At 42.6% G+C, this 21,569-nt stretch overlaps 1 protein-coding gene across 1 annotated transcript in view; it reads left to right on the forward strand.

The window, feature by feature from the left end:
- Positions 1-248: 248 nt before the first annotated feature.
- Positions 249-21,569, forward strand: part of TRIM71 (tripartite motif containing 71) — a 54,983-nt gene continuing 33,662 nt past the window's right edge. The window contains 2 exon segments of the mRNA XM_050324834.1: positions 249-782; positions 785-1,237. Coding sequence (XP_050180791.1) covers positions 348-782; positions 785-1,237 — 888 coding nt within the window. The 5' untranslated portion in view covers positions 249-347.

A 21,569-nucleotide genomic window follows, 5' to 3' on the forward strand; every position in this document is an offset into this window, starting at 1 on the left:
TTCTGAGGGAGAACGGGACAGCTACTACACCTTGATACCAAAAATACCCCCGCCCCCCCACCCTCCCGCAGCAGCCAGCCCGGCAGCAGCGAGGTACGAGGCGAGGACCCAGCTCCCTGCAGACCGCCGAATCGATGACACAGTATTTGCAAAACCGGCCAATCGATCCCACTTGGCAAAACGACTGATCGATGCCAGCTTGCTCGTAAGCTGCTTGCAGAACTACCTTCTCCCCGCGCCTCTTTTTTTTTTCCGCCCACGCTGCCTTTTTTTTTTTTTTTTTTTTTTTTTTGTGAGTGAGGAAAGACACGTTTTTGCCCCCCATCGGGGAGTCAGGCCTGTCGCAAATGGCTTCGTTTCCCGAGTCCGACTTCCAGATCTGCCCGCTGTGCAAGGAGATGTGTGGGTCGCCGGCTCCCCTCTCCTCCAACTCCTCCACCTCCTCGTCCTCCTCGCAGACCTCCAGCTCCTCCGGGGGCGGCGGCGGCTCCTCCTGCGGAGGCCCGCCGCGGCGGCTCCACGTCCTGCCCTGCCTGCACGCCTTCTGCCGCCAGTGCCTGGAGGCGCAGCGGCACCCCGGCGCGGGGGACGCGCTCAAGCTGCGCTGCCCCATTTGCGACCAGAAGGTGGTGATCTCGGAGCCCTCGGGCATGGACGCGCTGCCCTCCTCCAACTTCCTTCTCAGCAACCTGCTGGACGTCGTCGTCGTGGCCGCGGCCGCCGACGAGCAGAAGAACGGCCGCGCCGCCGGGGCCGGTCCGACCGGGGGCTCCGGCGCTGGAGGGGCGGCGGCGGCGGCAACAACCGGCACCACGGCCGCCCGCCGCCGGGGCCACCCCGCGCCGCCGGCTCCTCTCCCGCCGCCGCCGCCTCGGCCGCGCCCTCCTCGACGTCTTCGTCCTCCTCCTCCTCGGGCGGCGGCGGCGGCTCGGCGGCGCTCCTGCTGCGGCGGCCCCACAGCCGGCAGGGCGAGCCTCGCTGCAGCTCCTGCGATGAGGGCAACGCCGCCAGCTCCCGCTGCCTCGACTGCCAGGAGCACCTGTGTGACAACTGCGTGCGGGCGCACCAGCGAGTCCGCCTCACCAAGGACCACTTCATCGAGCGCTTCGCCGCCGGCCCCGCCGCCGGCGGCCCCGCCGCGCCGCTCGCTCTCAGCCCGCCCTACCCTGCCTCGCCATACAATATCCTCTCCGTCTTCCCCGACCGGGCCAGCTACTGCCAGCACCACGACGACGAGGTGAGCCGGTGCACGGCGCGGGAGGGAGGGAGGGAGGGGGCGGCCGCGCTCCTGCCCCTGGCCGGCGCCAGAGGGCCCCCGCCCGCATCTCTGCCTCCCGGGGGGCGGGCGGCGGTGGGGACCGGCCGCGGAGCTCCCGCAGCCCGCGGAGGCGCTGGGCTCCTACCGCTGGACTCGGGGGCCGGGGATGGGCTCGGGCTTGAGGGCAGCGTTGCGGGGTGCGGGAGCCGCTGAGACACCGGGGGAGGGCGTGCGGCGTCCCGGCCGCGCCCTGCTCCACCGGCCGTCGCTCCGCACCGCTGTCCGGGAAGAGGAGGAGGTGGTGAAGGTGAGCCGGAGGGGCTCTCTGCGAGGTGCGGGAGACGCTGTCCCCGGAGGCAGGCGCCGGAGCCCCGGGCTGCCTGTGCGCGGTTTGCGGAGGGGGCATCGGGCTGCTGCGGTCGCTGCCCCTCAGAGGGAGCTCGTCGGGCGCGAATCGAGGGGTGGCGGGGCCGTGGAGATGCAAGAGAGAAGTTTAGAACCCGCCTCTCCACCCCCCCGCCCGAGCCCCTAATGCTTCTGATGCTAAGTGGAGTCTGCTTTGTGCCACTGTGTTCGGCGTGTGACCCATCGGAAAAAGAAAAAACGAATAAATAGGGAAGGAATTTAACTGTATCGAGGAAAGGACTTCTTTTTGCTTATTTATTTATAAATAGATAAAAAGTAGTCAAAAACTTAGCAGAGTTATTCACCCATGTGAATACCATCTACATCTACTGATACAAAAACGGGAACTTGCTCTATGTGGTCTTAACTTGCAAAGCGATTTAAATTTTGTTTCTGGTGACCCTGACTGTTGTTTCATAGATCTTAAAAGAGTCAGCGGTTTCTTCAAAATGTACTGAAAGTGTCTTAAGTTTCATTGGGACAGTTTCTTGCTGTGATAGTTTGAAACTTGATTTTTCATTTGAAGCTGGAAAATGGTGATCTGCTGTCTTCCCCCTTCTACTCTGGGCGTCAACGAGGGGGATTTTGCTGGAATTTTCTGGTAAATTCAGTGTTGGATGTAGTTTCCTCCCAGTATGAAATCGGACAGCACAAGGGGCTTCAGGGGGAAATCTGCCTGAGGACCGGTAGTACAAGAGTTTGCTGTGGGATGCTGGCTTTACTGATAGATGAAGATGTTTAGCCTAGGGAAATGTGGCGATGTCTTTGTCTTCAGTTTGCAGGGGCACTTTTTCTATATTATCTAATATTACTGTGCTTCAGAAAAAATTTTTCTAGGAAGGTCTGGAAGAGCATTTTTTGTTTCTTAAATTCGCTAGTGTCAGAGGACAAAGTACAGATTTTGTGGAAAAAGAAAAACCTTAAAATGATGTGGAGAATGTGGAGCGTACTTGATGGACAGTGAAGTTTAAAAAAAAAACAAATCCACCCCAGCAATGTTTATTGTATTTGGGCTGCTTACAGCTTTTTGTAGTATCTAAGTATCTTCCTGCTAGTGGGCTTCCTAGAACACACACCTAATACTGAAAAGCAGAATGAAATGAGTCATGATGTTCTTGAGACAGTAAAAAAGCTACCTTTTTGCATTCATTTGGGAGTATAACTCTGGACTAGTGGTACAGGCTGAAAAGCTTCTAGTTTTTATGTTCTCAGTAGTATGAAAGTTCTTGTCAAAGTGTGTAAAATGAAATAATTGAGGGCTTTTGGCCATAGCATAAAACATCCATCTTCTAAAGGGATGTATTCTCCATTACTTAGTGAAGAATACTTGGGACAGGAACTCCAAGGTACTTTGTAAACTTAAAATCTTAAATTGCTAAGGGAACAAAGATACTCTAGCCTTGCTTAAACCCTACAGCTTTTCTAGAAGTAACTTCTAAAGAAGCTTAATTTATTTTACCTAGCTAATTTTATTTTCAACTGTGTGCTTTGAAAAGAGTGCATGTCTCACAGAATTGGTTTTGGGTGTTCTTGTGTCCTGTAGATCTAGAAACTGTGTTAAAACAAGTAAGCATTTTCAAGCCTTCGGCTCCTGTTGAGAAAGGCTTTTATTCTGCAAATTAATGATCTACTGTTCTTGATTAGTGGGTTTTGGTGGTTCCTAAATGCGGGTGTGCCTGATGAGTATTTGCAAGTATTTATTATTCACTCAAGGGGAATTGTTTGGGAGAGACTAACTGTTGGGAACAGTTTATACTAAAAAACCTTCTCGCTTCGGCTAAAAATAAGGGCAATGTGAACAACTTTTTTTGAGAAAGGGTGGCTGCAAAGCTGCGAGGGTTATTGCTTGATTAATTCTAAGAATGCTATTTATAGCCTCATAAAAACAACGATAATAGAAAGGCAGCCTTCCAGAAGAGTACTTAGTGCATCACTTAAGTACTTTGTTTGGCTAATAGTGTAAAAACAAACCTAAAATGCTAGACAGGAATGGTAGCCTGAAAGCTTAGTAGTGGTTAAATACTCTGGTTCTGCTCAGTAGGTAAGTGAGAAAAGCTGTTGGGCAGGCTATTCCTTCAGACTAATGTCATGCAGGTAAGGTTTGAGCACAGGCAAATATCATATGTGAGCTGCTGAAAGAGTAATTTTCTTGGATGCGATTTCTCCTTCCCCTGTTTGAATCAGTTATAAGGAGTTTGACCCTGTCCCTGAGGTTTTTTATCAACAAAAGTTGCTGGCTCCCTTTTTTTTTTTTTTTTTGCCTAGAAAGTCATATTCCTGTCTGAACATCGCTACTCATTTGTTACCTTTGGTTCTGTTTCTCTCTGGTCTTTCCACCTCTCCACCTGGGAGTCACTGTCCATTCCCCATCATTTTTCCTCATTCAACTCCTGTTTTGAGACTCCCTCAAGTGAGAAGGGAAATAACACTGTGGGTGGTTACTTACTGGGTGTTCCAAGTCTCAGAACAAGACTACACATACACATTTGCCAGAAGAGATCAACATAGCTGGTCATCCTTTGAATGCTGAGAAATGCAGACTTCAAGCTCTTAACTGGGATGTCTGGAGTTGTCTCTTTTTAGTCGAGTTGGTTCTGGTCTCAGTTGAGCTGTTGACTCATGTGTTATGAGTACATACAGTCTCTAAAACAGAGAATATTGACTGTTACAGTGGTGGCAAACATTAAAGAAAGTGGAACCCTGAACACTGCTTTCAGGGTGGCAGTGGCTGCAAACACTACAGTGATGCATGAAAATAAGTGAATAAACTATTCCTGGCAGGGGGGAAGGAAGCAAAAGGCAATTTTTTGTCATAGACCTGCTGTTGAAACCTCACTGTCTGAGGTAAAATCCTACCACGGCAGCAGGGGAAATGCTTCAGCTCTGTTTCAAAGCATTCTACAAAAGTAACAATGTTGCAACTCTGAAAATTTTCCTTTGTCTGACCATGTTTGTTGTATGGACATAACTATCAATGTTATAGTAGTAACTAGATGTTACTGTAATAAACCCAACTAGAATAGGACTTTAAACTAGAAAAAGATTTGACTGTAGTCTTACCCGTATTTAAACAGAATATGCTGACTGATACGTCAAAATGCAAAATGTGTTTAATTGTTTCATCTCTCAGGCTGAAAGACCACCTCTGTTTTTCTTTTCTTAGAAACATCAATAGGCTACAAACTAAACCATAATCTCAGAAAATGTTGGAACAACTGTAGGACACTTGGCTTGTGTAGATGAACTACCTGGGTTCAAGTGAATTTACAGCCAGTGGAAAATGCCACAAGTTGCAGGTTAAGTAATGCCTGCGTTATGGCAAGGCTCAGCTGATGTGTGCTTTAGTATCATTTGGTGATAACAGTGGTGGATGGTCAAAACACTTCAATAGCTGACTTCTAACACTTTGTAGGGAAAGCATGGAGTTGCCAAATTCAGTCAGCTTAATGGTGTGTGACCCTCTACTTCTCATATTGCTCTACAGAGGCATAACCCTGTCGCACCATGGCTCCCTCCACTGCAAGAAAGGATTTTAAAGGTCTTTCTCTGCTTGCCCTGAGCCACTCTGTTCCTTCCTTCTGCTTGCATCAGTTCTGTCTTTGGTTAGGTTCTTAACTGATCAGATTAATTCACAAACTCCTAAGTTTCTTGCCAGATCCACATGTGTCAGTGGTTCATAGGGCTATCAGTGCATGTAGACAAGACTTGATAAAATTAGATTGCTTGATTGAATTCTGTAATTGCATATATTCTTGGATTTCTTGTCTTTTTAGGTTACAAATAAAATGCATTCCTTCTTATTGTCCTACTGGCTGTAAAAGATTCGACTTTCAGGGGAATATGCATGTGCATGTCTGGGGGAAGGTGTTCAAATGAATAACTGTCAGCTGAACTGAAAGCTACTTATCTGGTACTTTGGATAAGTTTGCTGATTAAATTTATGTCTAAGATGCTCTAATGTAGGGTGAAGCTCTGGTTTCACAACAGGAGGGAGCAAACTCTCTTAACATCTCACAGCTACTCAGAGAAAAGGGTATCTCACTTCCTTCTCTCACAGGCTTGGCTGTGTGCACTCAGGAGATGATTCTCTGAGCCAATTTAACTCATTAACATGACAGAAACCAGAAAAATTTTCTCCCTTCTTCTAGTATTGGTATAAACTTATTTTAACTGCGGAGGAATCTGGCCCAAGCTAAACTGATATGAGGAAAAGAAGGAATAGTGTGGTTAGGCAGGAATGGTAGGTTAAACCTGGTTGTTTTTGTGTAATGTCTTGCAGTCGCTGCGAAATGCTGAGCTTTACTCCAGGTACTCTTAATGCCAGTCACCCATGTCTCACCAAAGCAGTTGGCTAATGCAAAGGGAATATATATGCCTGTGTTCGCAGTTCCGTGTCTCTTGCTCGAGGGCTATTTATATGAAGCTGCAGCATGTGATACAAATGTGATGCAGGCTCTTACTATTCCTTTTTCTAACGATTTTGGGGTTTGCCTCCTGTGTATCTTGGTCTTAATATGCAATACTTTACTGTGTTGCTGGTGCTGTGACTGCTAGAGCTTCAGCCTTAGAGGAGAATGTGCATGAACTAGAGGAATTCATACTTCTAGTATATGTGAGAAATCCTATATTCTTCTTTGTACTGATGCACCTGTCATTTATCATACTTGCCGTGTCTTTACTTCTGATATCAAATGCACACACAGGTGCCCATCTGAAGACAGTGCTTCAGATTAAGTTACTAAGACTTGTATTTTCCTTTTATTTTTTTCCTGGTGAAGAAAGCAAGGCAGTAAGTTATTTTGTTCATATGTGATCTACGTAATGTGAATTTAACACCTTCAGAATGATAAGGGGCCTTAATAATTAATTTCACACTATTAACTTAAAAATAATGTTCAGGTATTCGGTGCTAAACAGTTACCTCTTGGATTACTCTGCCTTACCTTCCTTTTAGCTGAGTCACCTCTTCAGCTCCTGGCTCTTCCCTGCATGTAGAAGTCTTTTTTTATTTAACTGATTCTCTTTAGTAAAAGAATAAACTTTTGGCTTTAGTCAGAGCAGAGCAGGTGAGGTTTTGATTCTGTCCAGTGTGGTATTAATGTTGAAATACACTCAAAATTTTAGGGTAAATACAATAAAGTTGTCAGGTTTTGCTGCTGGTGATAATCTGATATGTTACACTACTGGCTTAATTAAACATGACTTCAGACAGTTTCCAGTGAATAAAAATTGGAAGAAGCAGAAATGCCATGGCTGTTCAGGCAACTATTGTGGACTGGTTTTACTTAGAGCATGTCTCTGAAAACCCAAGAACATTACTGCATGTAAGAGTGTTAATGCTTGCAGGCTGCAGCATAGACTTCTGAGGTTACAGTAACTTTCTTGAGAAAATGTGACTGGAGATGTGCATACAATAAATAGGCATGAAACTAGTCGACTATACCCATAATTTAGGGACTTTTTAACTACAGTTCCATTAAAACCAAAGTCTTGAAGTGTATCTCATGGCTGGGAGAGAAGATCTGGCTGAATTTTTGCCTCAATTTAGTGAAGTCTTGCATCATGTGTAGCAGTTTCTCCTTTCAGCTAAATCTTCAGAGCATGTAAACATGCTTGCTAGACCATGCTTCCTTAGAGGAAAACTACCTAGTTCCTCTGTTTTCAAGTTAAGGAGGTATCATTCCTCTTTCAATACTGTCTTGACCCCGTCTCTTCCTAGTTTTCCTCCCCTACTCCCTTCCTTCCTGCAAAGTTGTTGGTGTCTTTCCATCAGACAAAGAATCACGATGTGTTGAGAGCGCAGATCTTAAGCTGCACGAACAATGCACTGAATGCAAGACTAATGTTACCAAAGATAAGATTTCACAGAAGGGGTTTATTGTCTTCAGCTGTAATCCAATTTCAATAGAGCAGTTACATGTATAATCTTGGATCATAATTATGTAGTACATAATTTTTACTAATGCTTTTACCCTATAATTCTAAGTCTTAATTAAAGTGTAGAAATACTGGATGGGAATGGGACTACTGCTTGGCAATGCAAGTATTGGTTAATGTAATGAATGGATGTCCCTGTTCCTAAAATACGTTAAGCATGTCCTTGTTTTAGCTGTTCTCATGGGCTCAGCTGCAGCTCCTTCCATGGATTTTCTGTTTTCCCTGGCTGTGCTTGAAGAAGGGCTATGTGGGTGAGATGGGTTTGGTCCTCCTAACAAATTAGGCTTGTGCATCCAAATCAATTTTGAAAGTCACAGGAACGGATCAAAAATGTGCTAAGGAATTGGAGCTGTTCTATCTGCTGTTTTCTAACTTGAGTTCAAAAACTTTTTTACTATGCAGTGTCACCTTGGACAACTTTTTCTTTCTCTTTCACCTTCGCCTTCCCATCTGGAAGAAAAGAAAGTGTACGTAGCTAAGGCAGGAGTAGTACTTCGTTCCTAAAGCTAAGCTACTTCTTTCTTCCTCTCTCTGTCAATCCTCAACAAAATAATTTTTCAGCTATGGAGTCCATAGCTAATAATCTTATTTAGCAACCAAAGATGTTGGCCAGCTTTGAATGCTCCAGCTTTATAGTATAATATGAAAAGGAGTAAGACTTGGTACCCATGTGTGCAATACTAACATTTATTAACAAGAATAAATTAGTACTTTTATGTTCAGCTCTAAGAAACAAGAGCTCCATAACTGTTACTTCATTTGTGTGTATAACATGCATTTTTAAAACCTCAGATGGTGAACTTGTTGGATAGGATGATACCTAGTCAGGAGTTTTCCTACGTATATAGTTGAAATATTTTTGAAGTGAGTAAGACTTGAACTGGGAACTTCAAATACTTTTTGGTTTATAGTTCTGCATGCTTTGTGCTATATGCCTCTGCACTGGTGCTGAGTTGGAGAAAACAAGTTACCTCCCAGCACTAGGGAGACAACTTAAGGCAATTTCAAAACTTGTTGGACTAGCAAAGGATGCAGGTCACTTTTCAGAGTTGAATACTTAAAATTTTGGGGACTGTGAAGTAAGTCTTGAATGCTGTGGTGGAAATGAACTCTACTGAACAAACAAACATGTGGAATGTCTTAAACTCACTTCTGAAATAGATTAATCCAACCAGAGGCTGCTGTTGTCACCTCCTATGTTTTACTCCTGTTTGTTACTACACTGTAATCTCTGCTAAGATCACATAAGCAAACCTAGGCTGCTCTCATACCACTGCTTTCCAGAGTTGCCACAATAGCAACTGCTTGCGTTTGTATCTCAGTGCTGGGAGGGGAGAAGGGTCCTTTAGTGAGCTGAAGATAATAGTTGAACTCTTGTGGCATCATTTTCCCTTTAACGTTGGTTGGTCTCCATGCATTACCAAAATATTTAAAGGTGTTTTGTCAAGTTTGCTAAATCTTTTCTTTGTTTGCTTTTATTACATGCTCATCCCATATATTTCTGTGCATAGCCAATGTTGTTATAAACTACCATCTACCTTTTTGTTATAAGCTACTTTTTGCTAATTAAGGTATTGTAAATGTACAGAACTACCAAATGCTGTGTTTGGCTGGATTAAAAGGCTGGCAGGGGCCTGAAATTCAGGAATCAAACCTCAATGGGATTCTCAATAGTAATGTTGGAGTTTCTTGCTGTATCTTCACCATGTGCCATGTTGTTTTGGGTTTTGTGGGTTCAGTCTAAATGTCTATATACTTGCTGTCCAGAGTGGCAGCATATGCTTCAAGACTAATTTTATACAGCCTTTTGTTCAGCTGCTCTTGGTTAACAAAAGGCAAACTATTATTTATGGGGAAATGTCAGCTACCAAACTTCAAATCCTCCCCTTTTCACTCCCCCTTCACTTCAGTGTCACTTAATGCAAAATAAAAAGACCTAACCTTAAATATTGGGTGCAAGCAAAGCTTGAAAGCTGTGCCCCTTTAAGTTTAGTAATCCAGCTTAGTGCTGCATCAAGGACTAGAGAAATGCTGCTGTCCCGTGTGAGGGTTGGTACCATGGTTTGTGAATCGCCAGTGAGCGAGCCGATACTGGTTGCCTGACAAGGTTACTATTCCTGATCCTCTAACCTTGAATAATGCCATGTCAGGTGGTGGAGGGTGTAAGAGATAGTGATCAGGCAGCTCCTGGGGTCTTGCTGCTGCTATGTCTTTCTGTGGTTTGGAGGTCAACTATATAGTTCTAAAATACTTTATTAAGTGCATGTATATGTAAGGCAGAGTGGGTCTGTTACTCTGAGGAAAAACTTTGTTACAGAACGAGAAGGAGCACCATGCCTCCAAGCCGCCTTTTTTTTTTTTTTCCGTTTAAAAGCAATGCTGGTAAAGGGTTAAATTCCACTCCCCCTGCAGCACACCCCGCCCCCACCGCTATATATGGTGTGCCCAAAGGCACTGGAGATTTAATACATTGAAGTTGGAGCGTGAAGGGGGTCTGCAGGCTGCTAGACAAAGTCACTCAAATTTCAAGAATACTTGATCCATACAAGGATGTTACTTGAGAAAGGCATAGCTTCTCTGTAAGAAACTGGTTGCCAAATGAACCGACTGAGTGTCCCAAACACAGCTTTTGTGGCTAGATGAGTGAATTGGAAACCAGATTTTCTTAAGCTGATGACTGACTGATAAGCAAGCCAGCTAAGATGAGAACTGTGTCCCTTCAGAGGAGTGGTTATTTGTAGAGGAAAATGAAAATTGTGATTCTCCCACTGAAGTGCATGCATGTCGTAGAGGACTGTCGTGCAGATAATGATACAACAGACAATTTAGTTGAATAGACTAAACACTAGTCTGAAAAAATGGCAAATAACTTCCCCCATCTAGTTACTGTAGAAGCAGCTACGGTCCTGCAGTGGTGTCCCAAAACAATGTATTTGGTGTCAACTCCTGTTAAAGGCTTTTAAATGGATGGCCAGATATTTTGGCTTCCCAAAGGAGGGACAGAATGGTAGCTGTTGACAGTGTCCCAAAAGGTAACAACATGCCCTTTCTTGGGTGCTATGTGCCTTCTCTATTCTAGACAACATATATTTAAAGTGACAATATTATTTTATGGTAGTTCTTCCTCTCTTCTAGCATTGCTAATTTTTTTTTTTGAAGGGCTCTGAGCCTCTTACTAGATAACTAACATATGACCCTTGAGCTTCCTGTTGCTGAAGCACAGCTCCTTTACTGGAATTACCCTGCAGGGTTGTTGGTGGGATGGTTCATAGGGGGGTTAATGGGCAGTCTAAGCAGACTTGCTGTTAGTGGAAGCAAGGCTTGGAGGATCTTGAGATGACTTTCACTGCATAGCTGGCATGCAGCTGGAGAGCTGTCCACTCCAAACCTCCAGCCACTCCTGAGAGGTGCTTTTCCCATTTGTATGCATTTTCCCAGTGCATGCAAACGTATACATATCTGATAAACTTCACAAGTTTTAGACGATTGTGATTTGTCAAAACAAAAGACTTAATCTGCATGTTATTGCCTTTCTGGCAAAGGGAATGTTTATCCTATCTTTGCATCTTGTCAAAAAGTACTTCAGTAAGAACCTCTGAATCTGAACTATTATGCTAAACAGTAGCAGCTGTGTTACACCAGTCTAATTTCTTTGTCTCTGTACAAAGATAAGTGGAAAACCTCTTAAGGCAATGTTCACCTGAACCTGAAGGGGTGCATGTGGGCCTTTCATTCCAAGTGGCTTATCCTTGAAGTAATATTTTCAGGGAGCAATTGTATGCTTTGATTGCATGTGTTGTTACATATTGTTACGCTGAAGTTATGTACTTTTCCATTGTTTTTAGAATTAAAATTCTTTATGCTGTAGGAAGGTGGGTCGTCTAGAGAACTACTGAAGACATATTGCTAGAAGTTCTGAAGCACCACAGTTAAAATTATTACAATGTGTACACTTCATTTCCCCTTGTAGGAGACTTCAACGTTGACTTGGATATAGGTTAGGTCAGCATGTCTTTGTAAAGACTGGAGTAGTTGGGTTCTGTGGCTGGCCACTTAAGCTTGTAGTGGCATACTATACGCTCGGGCTTGGCTTAGATCCAAAGGCTCTTCTTTCACTGAACACTTCCTTGTCAGTCCTTTCATTACTTTTCCTATGCCTCGGAGTCAGTGAAGTGAGTTCAAGTAGTACATGATTACTGACAGTTCTTACTAGTGCTCCTATCTTGGTCTTTTGGCAAAATGCAAAAAACTTATACACTGAGAAAACAAACAGGAGAACCTTAATTTAAAAGTGCAGGTGTTAATATGAAACTTACTTGTACAAACTGCAACATGAATCACCTTGAGCCATTTTTTTAGTTAAGTTTCATTTTCATACCTCAGTCTTTAGATGCTGCAAGGGATTGAATTGTACTTATCTTCAGAGAGTACCATAATTTTTGTGATTATAGAAGTAATTTAAGGTGTTAAACTACTTACAGCCTTTTTAATTGGTTTCCAATTTGCTTGCCTAGCTAAAAAACTTAGTGTGGAAGACTTACTCAGCTGGCTCGTTTGGCAACAAGATTCTTAAAGTGAAGTCATGCCTCTGAATTAATATCCTTGTAAATTCAATTCAAGGTTAGCATTTTTATTCTGTAGATGATATCACTTCTGAAACTTGTTCTTAATGCTAGGTTATGCCATCCAGCAAAGAACAGGGCTGCTAAGGAGCTTAAGTTGATGAAACCCATCAGTGGTGTGAACTCTCCCAAGTGGGGTACAAGAACAGAAAACTGTATTCACTATAGTTGTAGAGAAGTGACAGTGTTTGCTATGCAGGCAAAGCAAGGTGGTTGCACAAAACCCAGCTAGTTGCCTCACTAGCTTTGGCACAGGTGTCAGTTATTATCTAAATGTACATTTTTTTCTTTTGGCTTCAACCTTCTTCAGGGAGTCTTGTGTTCTGTATTTGATTCCTCTGTGCTGATCAACAAATAGCAGGGTGAACTGGCTCAAATCTAAGAGAAAAGAAGCCAGTGCCAGGTTCACTGAAGTCATGGCACAATGGAGGTAGCAAAATCCTGCAGCTGAAGAGGCTGTAGGGAAGGAGAAAATACTGAAATTCCCTTTCTCTCTTCCGAACCTGTTCATCTCTTTTCCTTTCCCAGCTCTGCCTTACACCGAGCAACCAAAACTTTGAAAAGGAAATTAAACAACATGTGTATTTCGAATGAATTTTTGGTTAAAGCCATAACTGTGCTTTTCATTAGAAAGCATTCTTGTGACTAAACATCTAGTGCAAGTCACTGTGTAAACATGGAAAGTGTTCATGCCCCTCAGCTGTTCAGTAATGTGCTTTTCTGTCTGTTGCTATTCATTTGTCTTCGTTATATATTGTCAGTATATGTATGTAAACATCACTTTTATATAGTATTTATGAGGGTTTGGCTAGCATAGTAAGACTGACTTATTTTTTTCCTAAATGAAAGATAAATCTTGACAGCTAATCAATCTAGGAATAATGTATTGAATCAGTTTCCTGTCAGAACTGCTGTTTTGTCTTTACCAATGTTCAATACAGCTGTTTCATTAAAAAAAAAAGAAAGCTGTTTAGTATATATTTCTAAAGTAACTGGTCCCCAGGGTATCTTTCCATTTTAATTTAAAAATTATCATGGGAAAACCTTGAAGATGTCCTGTCTTATGCTATTTTAATATTAGCTTACTAATATAAGTAACAGAAAAAGATCATGGTCTCAACTTAAAGTACCATATAATGCATGACATTTAATATCATCTTGTCCAGAGGAGAAAACAGTATTTTCATCAATATCTTTATTGTTTGAATTTTAAATTCATTTTTATGTCATCCAGGGAGAAAACATAAAAGGAAACACTCTTTATTAGTTAAGGCATGGATTGGAAAGAGGAAGTGTTACACGTTAACACAAAGACCAAAATAAAAAAGGAGTGATACTTCCCAGCTGAAATTACTGTGTGCTATCCTGGTGTGCTGTCAGCAGATGAGACTCACTGAAATGGAATGCTGTCTTGGAAGTCTTGTTTGTTTTTTTCCAGGTATATGAGAACACAGTATTAACCTCCTTGCAGAATTCAGGTGCATTTGTATATGGCTTACTTTGGGATGGAAATCAGACAAAATACTCAGGATGAGTATATCCTCACTATAACTGTATTTTAGTTGTCAGTTCTTGAGAAATTGACCAGAATTCGGTTTATTCCTCCCTTTGAGAACAATTATTCTATGTTGTGGCTTATGATTTTACTCCGAAGCTTCCTCGTATGAATTTTCCTAAGCTGTGTGTAAAGAAATATTTTAGCACTTGTATTTAGTGGATTCTCATCTTGGATATAGATGGGCAGTTTTTTCCATTTGGCTTCTGTGGCAGAGATACTTTGACAGACACCTCTGAGGTCCCTTGCTTAAGGAGGGAGGAGGTGAAGGGAAATAATCCAAGGTGACTTCCACAGCTCCAAATCTAGTAAGTTGTTTTAGATGCACATATGAAATAGCAAAAGCTTTTGAGCAGCATGATGGGAAATGATAAATACTAATTATCTGAGAAAGGAAACTCGTCTTCAGAAACCCCTGTCTGACCCAAGCAAACTGCTGCCCAGTAGGAGCAAATGGCTGTCCTGTGAAGATACTTTCCTAGATCAGTGACAGTCCGAATATCGTGGTGTGTGGGTTGTTTTTCCCCATTTCATGTATCTGTTTTTCTCCAAGCATGGGAGACGTTCCTGCCAAACATGTATGCCATGGCTCTTATTCTGCTACAATTAGGTGGAAATGCTTTCAGAATGAAAGATCTTCCTAATTCGAAGTTTAAACAAACAAAAAGAAACAAAACCAGCCAAAACAAATTCTCAGAACACCCAGCTCTCATGTGGTCAGAGAAGCCACTTCTTGGAGTAAGCTGACTTATTTCATGTTTGATCCCATATGGAGTTATGGAGGGAAACCATTCCTCGAGTGCTTTTGTTAAATAAAACTGTTGCCATGAATTAAGCAACGCTGCCCTGGAATGTTTCTGATCATGGTCTTGCAGAGCTTGTGACCTTTGCACTGAACATGTGAACTGAAACTTCATCTTCCAGTGTTCAATAACCATGTTAAAAATTCAGAGGTGAGGCAGTCTTGGGATTTCCTTAGGCTAGCTTAAATGCCAGTTGAAATTTAAGTAGTGATTTATGCAGTTACTCTCCTCTTTTTTTTTTTTTTGTAAGTCTAAGCTACAATTTATATTGTAAATCTGAAAATTCTTTATGAATTAAAAAGCCCTCAACAATTGCTTAGACAGACTTGTATAATGCTGTCATTTTATGAAAGCCTAGTAAGGTACTGAAATACTGCCACCTTCTTGTCACCTTCTTGTCTAGAAGCATCAGCAACTCCTCATTTGAATATTTGTAGTAATGTACTACTACTGCTTTTTAAGGCAATTACTTTAACCAGGAGCTGAATGTAGTGCCTGAAAAGGCTGTCGAGTTTAACTGGGCTGCAGCTGAAAGCGGGAGAGAAGCAGTCTAAAAACTGTGTCTCTTGCAGGATATCACTGTTTGATGTCTCTGGACTTCCTACCCTACTAGAATGCTATAAACAATTAGTCCTTTTCTTGTTTACCAGATAGAAACACTGCCACCTCTTGGCTACTCACTGTCCTGACCTTTCTAAACAATTTTGTAATTTCTTGATGTTTTCTGATACCGTGTTTTTTGAATAATACAGGTGGTTGTGTAGTGAAAGTCTTAATATAACATACGTTAGACTTAAGAATGTATGGAGATCCTAATTATTTACTGATTCTAGCCTGGAACAAAAGGAAGATGGAGTACTACTTCATTGAGTGACTCTCAACTCGGACCCATTTGAGTATTCCTTCCTTAAAAATATACTGAGCTGGGCTTCTGCCCTTACTAGATTAGCTGACCAGACAATTTGGCAGCACTATTGGCATCTGAAAGTAATGTCTGGCACAAAGGGATTCAGCTTTTATGTCCTTAAAAGGGATTGACCAAGTATTTTCTACTGATCTTTGTTTATTTGATTTTGATCAAAATTAAGTGATCAAATGCTGAGTTCTGCGGAGTTGGGGAAAGAAGGCTGGGATCTGACTATGTTACTGACAACAGTTTTAGTGAAGTTGGCTCGAGGAGTAGTTTAAAATATTGCAGCTTAAGGATTGCCTTTATTGTATGGGGTTATAGTAATTAACCCTTAATTCCAGAACACTTCCCAGTTAAGAGGGAAGTTATGCTTCCACTAAAAAGCCTTTTCTTGCTGTAAGAAGCTTTGTCTCTTTCTATAACCATGCAGTGGTTTGCTGGTCACATGTTTCTGGTTGTGCAGTGAACTGTATTCTTGATAATATGTACAGAAGGGTGACTTCTTCAGCCCAGTTAACCTGCCAGATATGAGGTGAGCCTTGAAGAAGACCCGTGATGTTGGCTTTTACTCTAACAAACCAATCCAATGAGTGCTGGGAAGAACTCCTACTTTAACCTGCCCAAGTGAGAGAGAAGTCTGATGTGCCACTTCTCAGAGGACTTTTCCCATAGAAGAGTTCTGGTGCAAAGCAGTGACACTCATATCCCAGAGGGCTGTATAGCAACTAGGGTAATCCCCACCTCAAGCAGCAAGTTTTAGTGGAATGTAGAAACTTGGCAAAGGTGTGTACAGAACATGAGAGGACTTCAGTGTTTGAGTGGGATTGTCAGGATGCTAACAACATCCTGACTTCTGTATTAGCAACTGGAATTAATTTCTTGATGTGTAACTTGAGCTCCGTAATGGGGATAGAGGATCTGGGTTTCCAGCGTCTGTTTATAAGTTGCAGCTCAAAACCCTTTCCCAAAGGTAGTCCCCTTCTTACACCCCCTACCCCAGCCCCTTCAGGTGTGGGGGTGGGAGGTCATGGTGGAGCTTTGCACTTTTGTTCTCCTGTTGTATGCATGCCTCAAAACTGAGGCAGGTGTAAATCCAGTTTCCTGTGAATGAACTTTTAAATCTAACTTCTGAGGTAGTGGTTTGAAGTCATTTGTGGGAGCTGTTCAACCTTTTATAGAACAAAACCTGAGTGACTGGCCTGAGAGAGAGAGCAAGGCTTGTAGGAGAGGAGGGAGGTTTGGGGTGCCAGTCTGTGTTCCAGTGGCTCTTATTTCATATAAGTAAATTCCTTTATCATGAGGGTTTTTTTTTTTTTAAAAAAAAAAAAAAAAAAAAGAGGCCCTAGACTCTTGTATTACCACAGTATAACCTAGAAAATAAGCTGCAGTTGTTTTAAGAGCTTCTGCAGCCATAGCAAACAAGACTTCACTGTGCAAGGTATATGCTTCCTTTTTGCGGATTTTAGAGTGAGGAAATAGAAAAAGGTGAAAGTTACTATACAAGCTTTAAGCCTCTTCTCCCTTCTTGGCATGTAGTAAACACCATTAGTTGTTTAGTTTTGTGAATCAAGGTTTAGAACAGCTGAAATTTCATTCTTGGATTTCAATGGCAAGTAGTAGTCCAGAAGTTACTAAAATATTTTTGTTCAGCAGAAAAAAAATCCCCTGTGTTGTGTTTAATTTTGATGGCACACAGATTAAAGGTGTATTGTGCTGGTGCTGTGGCATTAATAGGCTCTATTTAGTGTCTATTTTTCAGCATCCTTATTATTCCAGAGTCAGTCACCCTGTATAAGCAGTAGTAATTTTTAAAATGGAGGCTTGCTGGAGGGTGGAAGGACTGGCAAATACGGTGTATCTAAAAATTAGTGGAAAACAAGTAATTTTCTGAAGTGTTTCTGTAGTGGCAGATTAATTAGGATAAAATGTTAATAGTTTTAGCTCATTTGTGATAAAAGTAAACAGATAATGGAAATTTCAGAATTGCTTGCAGCTATTATAATGGCTAAGTATTTTGAATAGAAGAACAAAAACCTCTACCTTAAGGATTTTTTTCAGTCTTTTTGACAAAGCTTAAGAGTTTTTAACATCTCAAAACATGTTTGACCTCCCCACCCTTAAGCCATTTTAACACTCTTTACCATTGCATTTCAACAGGAAAGAAAGATCCTTTTTATAGCCAAATGGCTTCCTCCTTCTCTTCTCTCTCTTTTCCCTTCCATCCCCCACCCCAGAGTGCCTTTCTAGTGCTCAGGCTTCAGCTGCTGCCTGGATACTGGCTACATCTGTCTTGTTTAGATGGTCCTAAGGAAAAACAGCACTGAATGTGACCGGAGGGCCAACAACAAGATATGTTTCTTTTCAAATTTGAAAGGAAGCCCTGCACTTGCTTCTGCCTGTTTCTCCAAACTGTTTTTAAATCAATCATGGCTAGTGCTGGTAAATACCGTCTCTTCCCTCTCTCCCTGAAATAGTCAAAATCCAAAACATTTGAAAAGTCTTAACGAGTTAAACATGGTGATGTTCACTGACTGTTTTCCCTCATACAGCTTCTAGTTTGATGAAATAAACTCTTTATGGGCTCTTGCTTTGAGACAGCTATTGGGAAAGGTTTCAAAGAGGATATCGGGACTCTGGGTGGAATTTGGAGGTTTGCAACTCCATAAAATGCTTGCACTGACAGCAGACTGGGCTTTTGTGCTTGCATTAAAAGGGACAGCATTAAAAACTGATTTTGGGCCTGAGCACTGCTTGATGTTTTGTGAGGATTGGGTGAAAAAGATGGTGACTGTCAAGGAAAGAGTAATTATGTGGGGCAGATGGAGGACAGAGTAGTTCCTATTTTGGGGGAAATTTTCTAATACTTTTGAAGTGCAGGATGAAGACTGGAACAATGCCACTCAAGAACTGTGTTATAAACTTGTGGGGTGGTGGTTCTCTTTTTTTGAAGGTTCATCAGCTGGGTGGGGGGAAGCCATGCAACTTGATCCTGTACATAAAATTCATCCACAGTTGAAATAGATTTGCCCTTGTGACAATATCTTCTTACACACAAAATAGGAGGAGACTGTCTTAATGCATGAGAACAAGCTGATGTTTTTGCATCACAGCCTCTGTGTCTAAGGTGGAGGTGCTAACTTTTAGTAGTCCCTTTACCACCCCCCACCCGTGAAAATGCTTCTTATAATGAACTGCAGGGAACAGAGGAGAAACAAATAGCAGCAGCAGAAATTGTTCTTTTATGAGTTCACTTTACCCCTTGATTAAGTAATGGTTACTACTACTTTAATTGTTCAAGAACTTATTGGCCATTTCGTTTTTAATAGGCCTGTATGGCAGTAAATAGTTATGGATGTATGACCTTTATTTTATTGTTTGCTGTGATGATTTTAAAGTGCCATGGAATAAGGAAAAAATAAGTATGTAGGAGGTGCAACCTGGATAGTTGTCATGTTATTGGTGTGACTTGGGTGTCCAAGAACTCTGCCCTTTAAATTTTGTGTAAATGTTGCTAGAATGAGACCCCTGGGTTTCATTTCAGTGTTTCCTCTGTAGTTACAGTGCTTGAACTTTGGAATCCACTTTCCCGGCTTTTGTGTGGGGAGGCAGAGCAAAATGGATGTTTGCGCTGAACTCAGCACGTGCACTGAGCTTCAGATAACAATTATTTGGCTTTTTAACATCCTTGTACTTGGCATGTTGAACCAGCCACCTGGGGTTGTCCTATGTATTTCTGCACAAGGTGCAGGGGGTAACATAGTCGGCTTGCTGGAACTTTAATTTCCATTAACCTTGTGTTGCTACAAACTGACTTATGATTCTGTGCAGAGATGTATAACCATACCCAGCCCTGAGATGGCTTCAATCTATGTTGGGGAACAAAGATTCTGAAGTGTGAGTCTAGGATGCATTGCAGGGACAGTCTGTATGTACTTCAGGGCAGTCTCTTAATACTGCTGCAGGATTTGTTGTAGAAGGGGTAGCTTAGGCCTAAAACTAAACAAGTGATTTTAAAATGTGTTTCCCTGTGAAAAAGTGGATTAAATAGTGAAACTGATTTGCAAAGAGTGAATTTAATAACTGACTCAATTTCCTCTGGACTTAAAAGGAGTAAATTTCAATTTAATTCACTGATTTAATAAAAAATAGTGGCCTAGCATTTGTTGGTTCACAGCAGACTTGGGAGAGGTCACAAACTGAATTGGGCTATGCCTGCTTAACTGTGCCTCTCCTGGTGGGGTTAAGAGTGCTGCCACGAGCTGACATGTACACTGTCAAGATTTTGTCTTAACCAAGAGACCTGATTCCTAACACTCTTGTGAATAATCTGTAGCTTTGTGCTTAGGCTGCTCCTGAGAGGTGTGGGTTTTCCTGTCTGAAACGACCTGCTAATGCCAAAAGCCTCCCTGTTTTGAAACCTGTGTCCTGTTTGACAGCCTGTGTCGTTCCCCTTCCAAAAAAATGGGGTGCTGGAGGGTAGTGGTGGAGATGAATGTATTAATGATTTGCCCTTGCTTCAATTTTCATTCGGTAAAAGCTGATGGATTTTGAGTTTGTCTTATCATGCTTGTGAGAATTGGTCTCACTGCCAAAACCCTGTACCTGAGCTCTGTGTGCAGACCTGTTCCTCTGGCGTGGAGTGGGAGGATAAACGCAGGAGTAGTGTACAGCTGGGGGGAACACTGGGCATTAACCATACCCTGTGCCAGAAAGCGCTCATACGAGAATCTGCCATTTTTATTCCTCCTCGTTGGCAGCTGAAGTTTGGCCTCTCCAGCCTGCCCTGAACGCCTCCAGCTCCTCAAAATGGAGGCTGTTTGCTGATACAAAGGCAATCAGCGATGCTGCTGCTGCTGCCGGAGGGCGTTCCCTCCCCACCACTTGGCTCCTCCAGGCGGTGTTTCTGCAGTGGCCCCGGCGAGCGAAGGGCGATGCTGCTGCTGCTGCTGCTGTGTCGGGGGAGGAGGGGCGCGTCGGGTCAGCCCTCGTCCTCTCGGCCTGGCTCTTCCCAACGCTTGTGCATCATCACCAGCTTTTACACCTGTAGTGGTATTCCTGTCACTTCGCCAGCATCAGTACAACAAGCTGTGTTAGGGAACTGAGCTGACTTCATTCTTTATAGTCTTCACATGAGTTCTCTGGTGGCTGTTGAAGACAAGGTGCTGATGCTTCCATGAGGGAGTTGTCTAAACTGGAGGGATGCTGATAGGGTGGTGGTTCTGGAAGAGGTGGGTTTGCTTGGGCCAGCTGAGCGAACAACTTCAAGCAGTTGTGAAACCTCCACTGTGTATCTGCGAACACAAATCGGTGAGGTTGTATGGGGGAGCTGCATCATGGAGTAGATAAACACTTTGGAAGTAGTGCTGGCTTCCCCTTACTGCATCCACAGTGCAGTCCTGAGACTGTAATGCTGACTGAACTAGAGGGGAGAAATGCTGTGGCATTGGATAATTACCTGAAACGTAGAATCTCGCATGATTGCATATCTTCTGTTTGATACCATGTAACCACACTACTAACAGCTATCTCTTGCAGTAAGCCTTGAACCACATGCGCCTTCAAGTCCAAAGTATTGCCTGCAAAATCAAGTTGCTCTTTTTTTTTTCAACACATTAAGCTATGCCACTAACAGAAGAGCAGTCTTTATCAAATAGAGGCACTGGCCTCCTGCATGAGCTGAGCACAAATTCAGTGTAAAATCTTGCCTTGTCCCTCAGTTTATAAAAACCTTCTGCAAATAGCATTTTAGAATGGGGCTCGTAACACTTTTGGAGTTGTTAAGTTGTAATCCTTTACCTACCAGATTTGCTGTTTGTGTCTGGTACCACAACTTTTCACCTGTCTTCTAATTCAATACTTGGGTTTTTTTGAATCTGGTTTTAATGAACAAATGTAACTTAGTGTTAAGGGAAGAATATTAATGTACAGTGTAACTGGGGCTTCTGTTCACTGTAAGGGTCTTTTGACCTGCTTATTAGTGGGGGCATTGTTCTGGTAAGCCATTCCAGGACCCATCCTGCCAGTCTTCTGCACAGGATTAATCATTTCCTCTTGACCTCCTGCTCTCTTTTCCTAACAT

The sequence above is a fragment of the Myiozetetes cayanensis genome, unplaced genomic scaffold, assembly GCF_022539395.1.
Source record: "Myiozetetes cayanensis isolate MyiCay16 unplaced genomic scaffold, myiCay2020 scf1, whole genome shotgun sequence".
Lineage (NCBI taxonomy): Eukaryota > Metazoa > Chordata > Aves > Passeriformes > Tyrannidae > Myiozetetes > Myiozetetes cayanensis.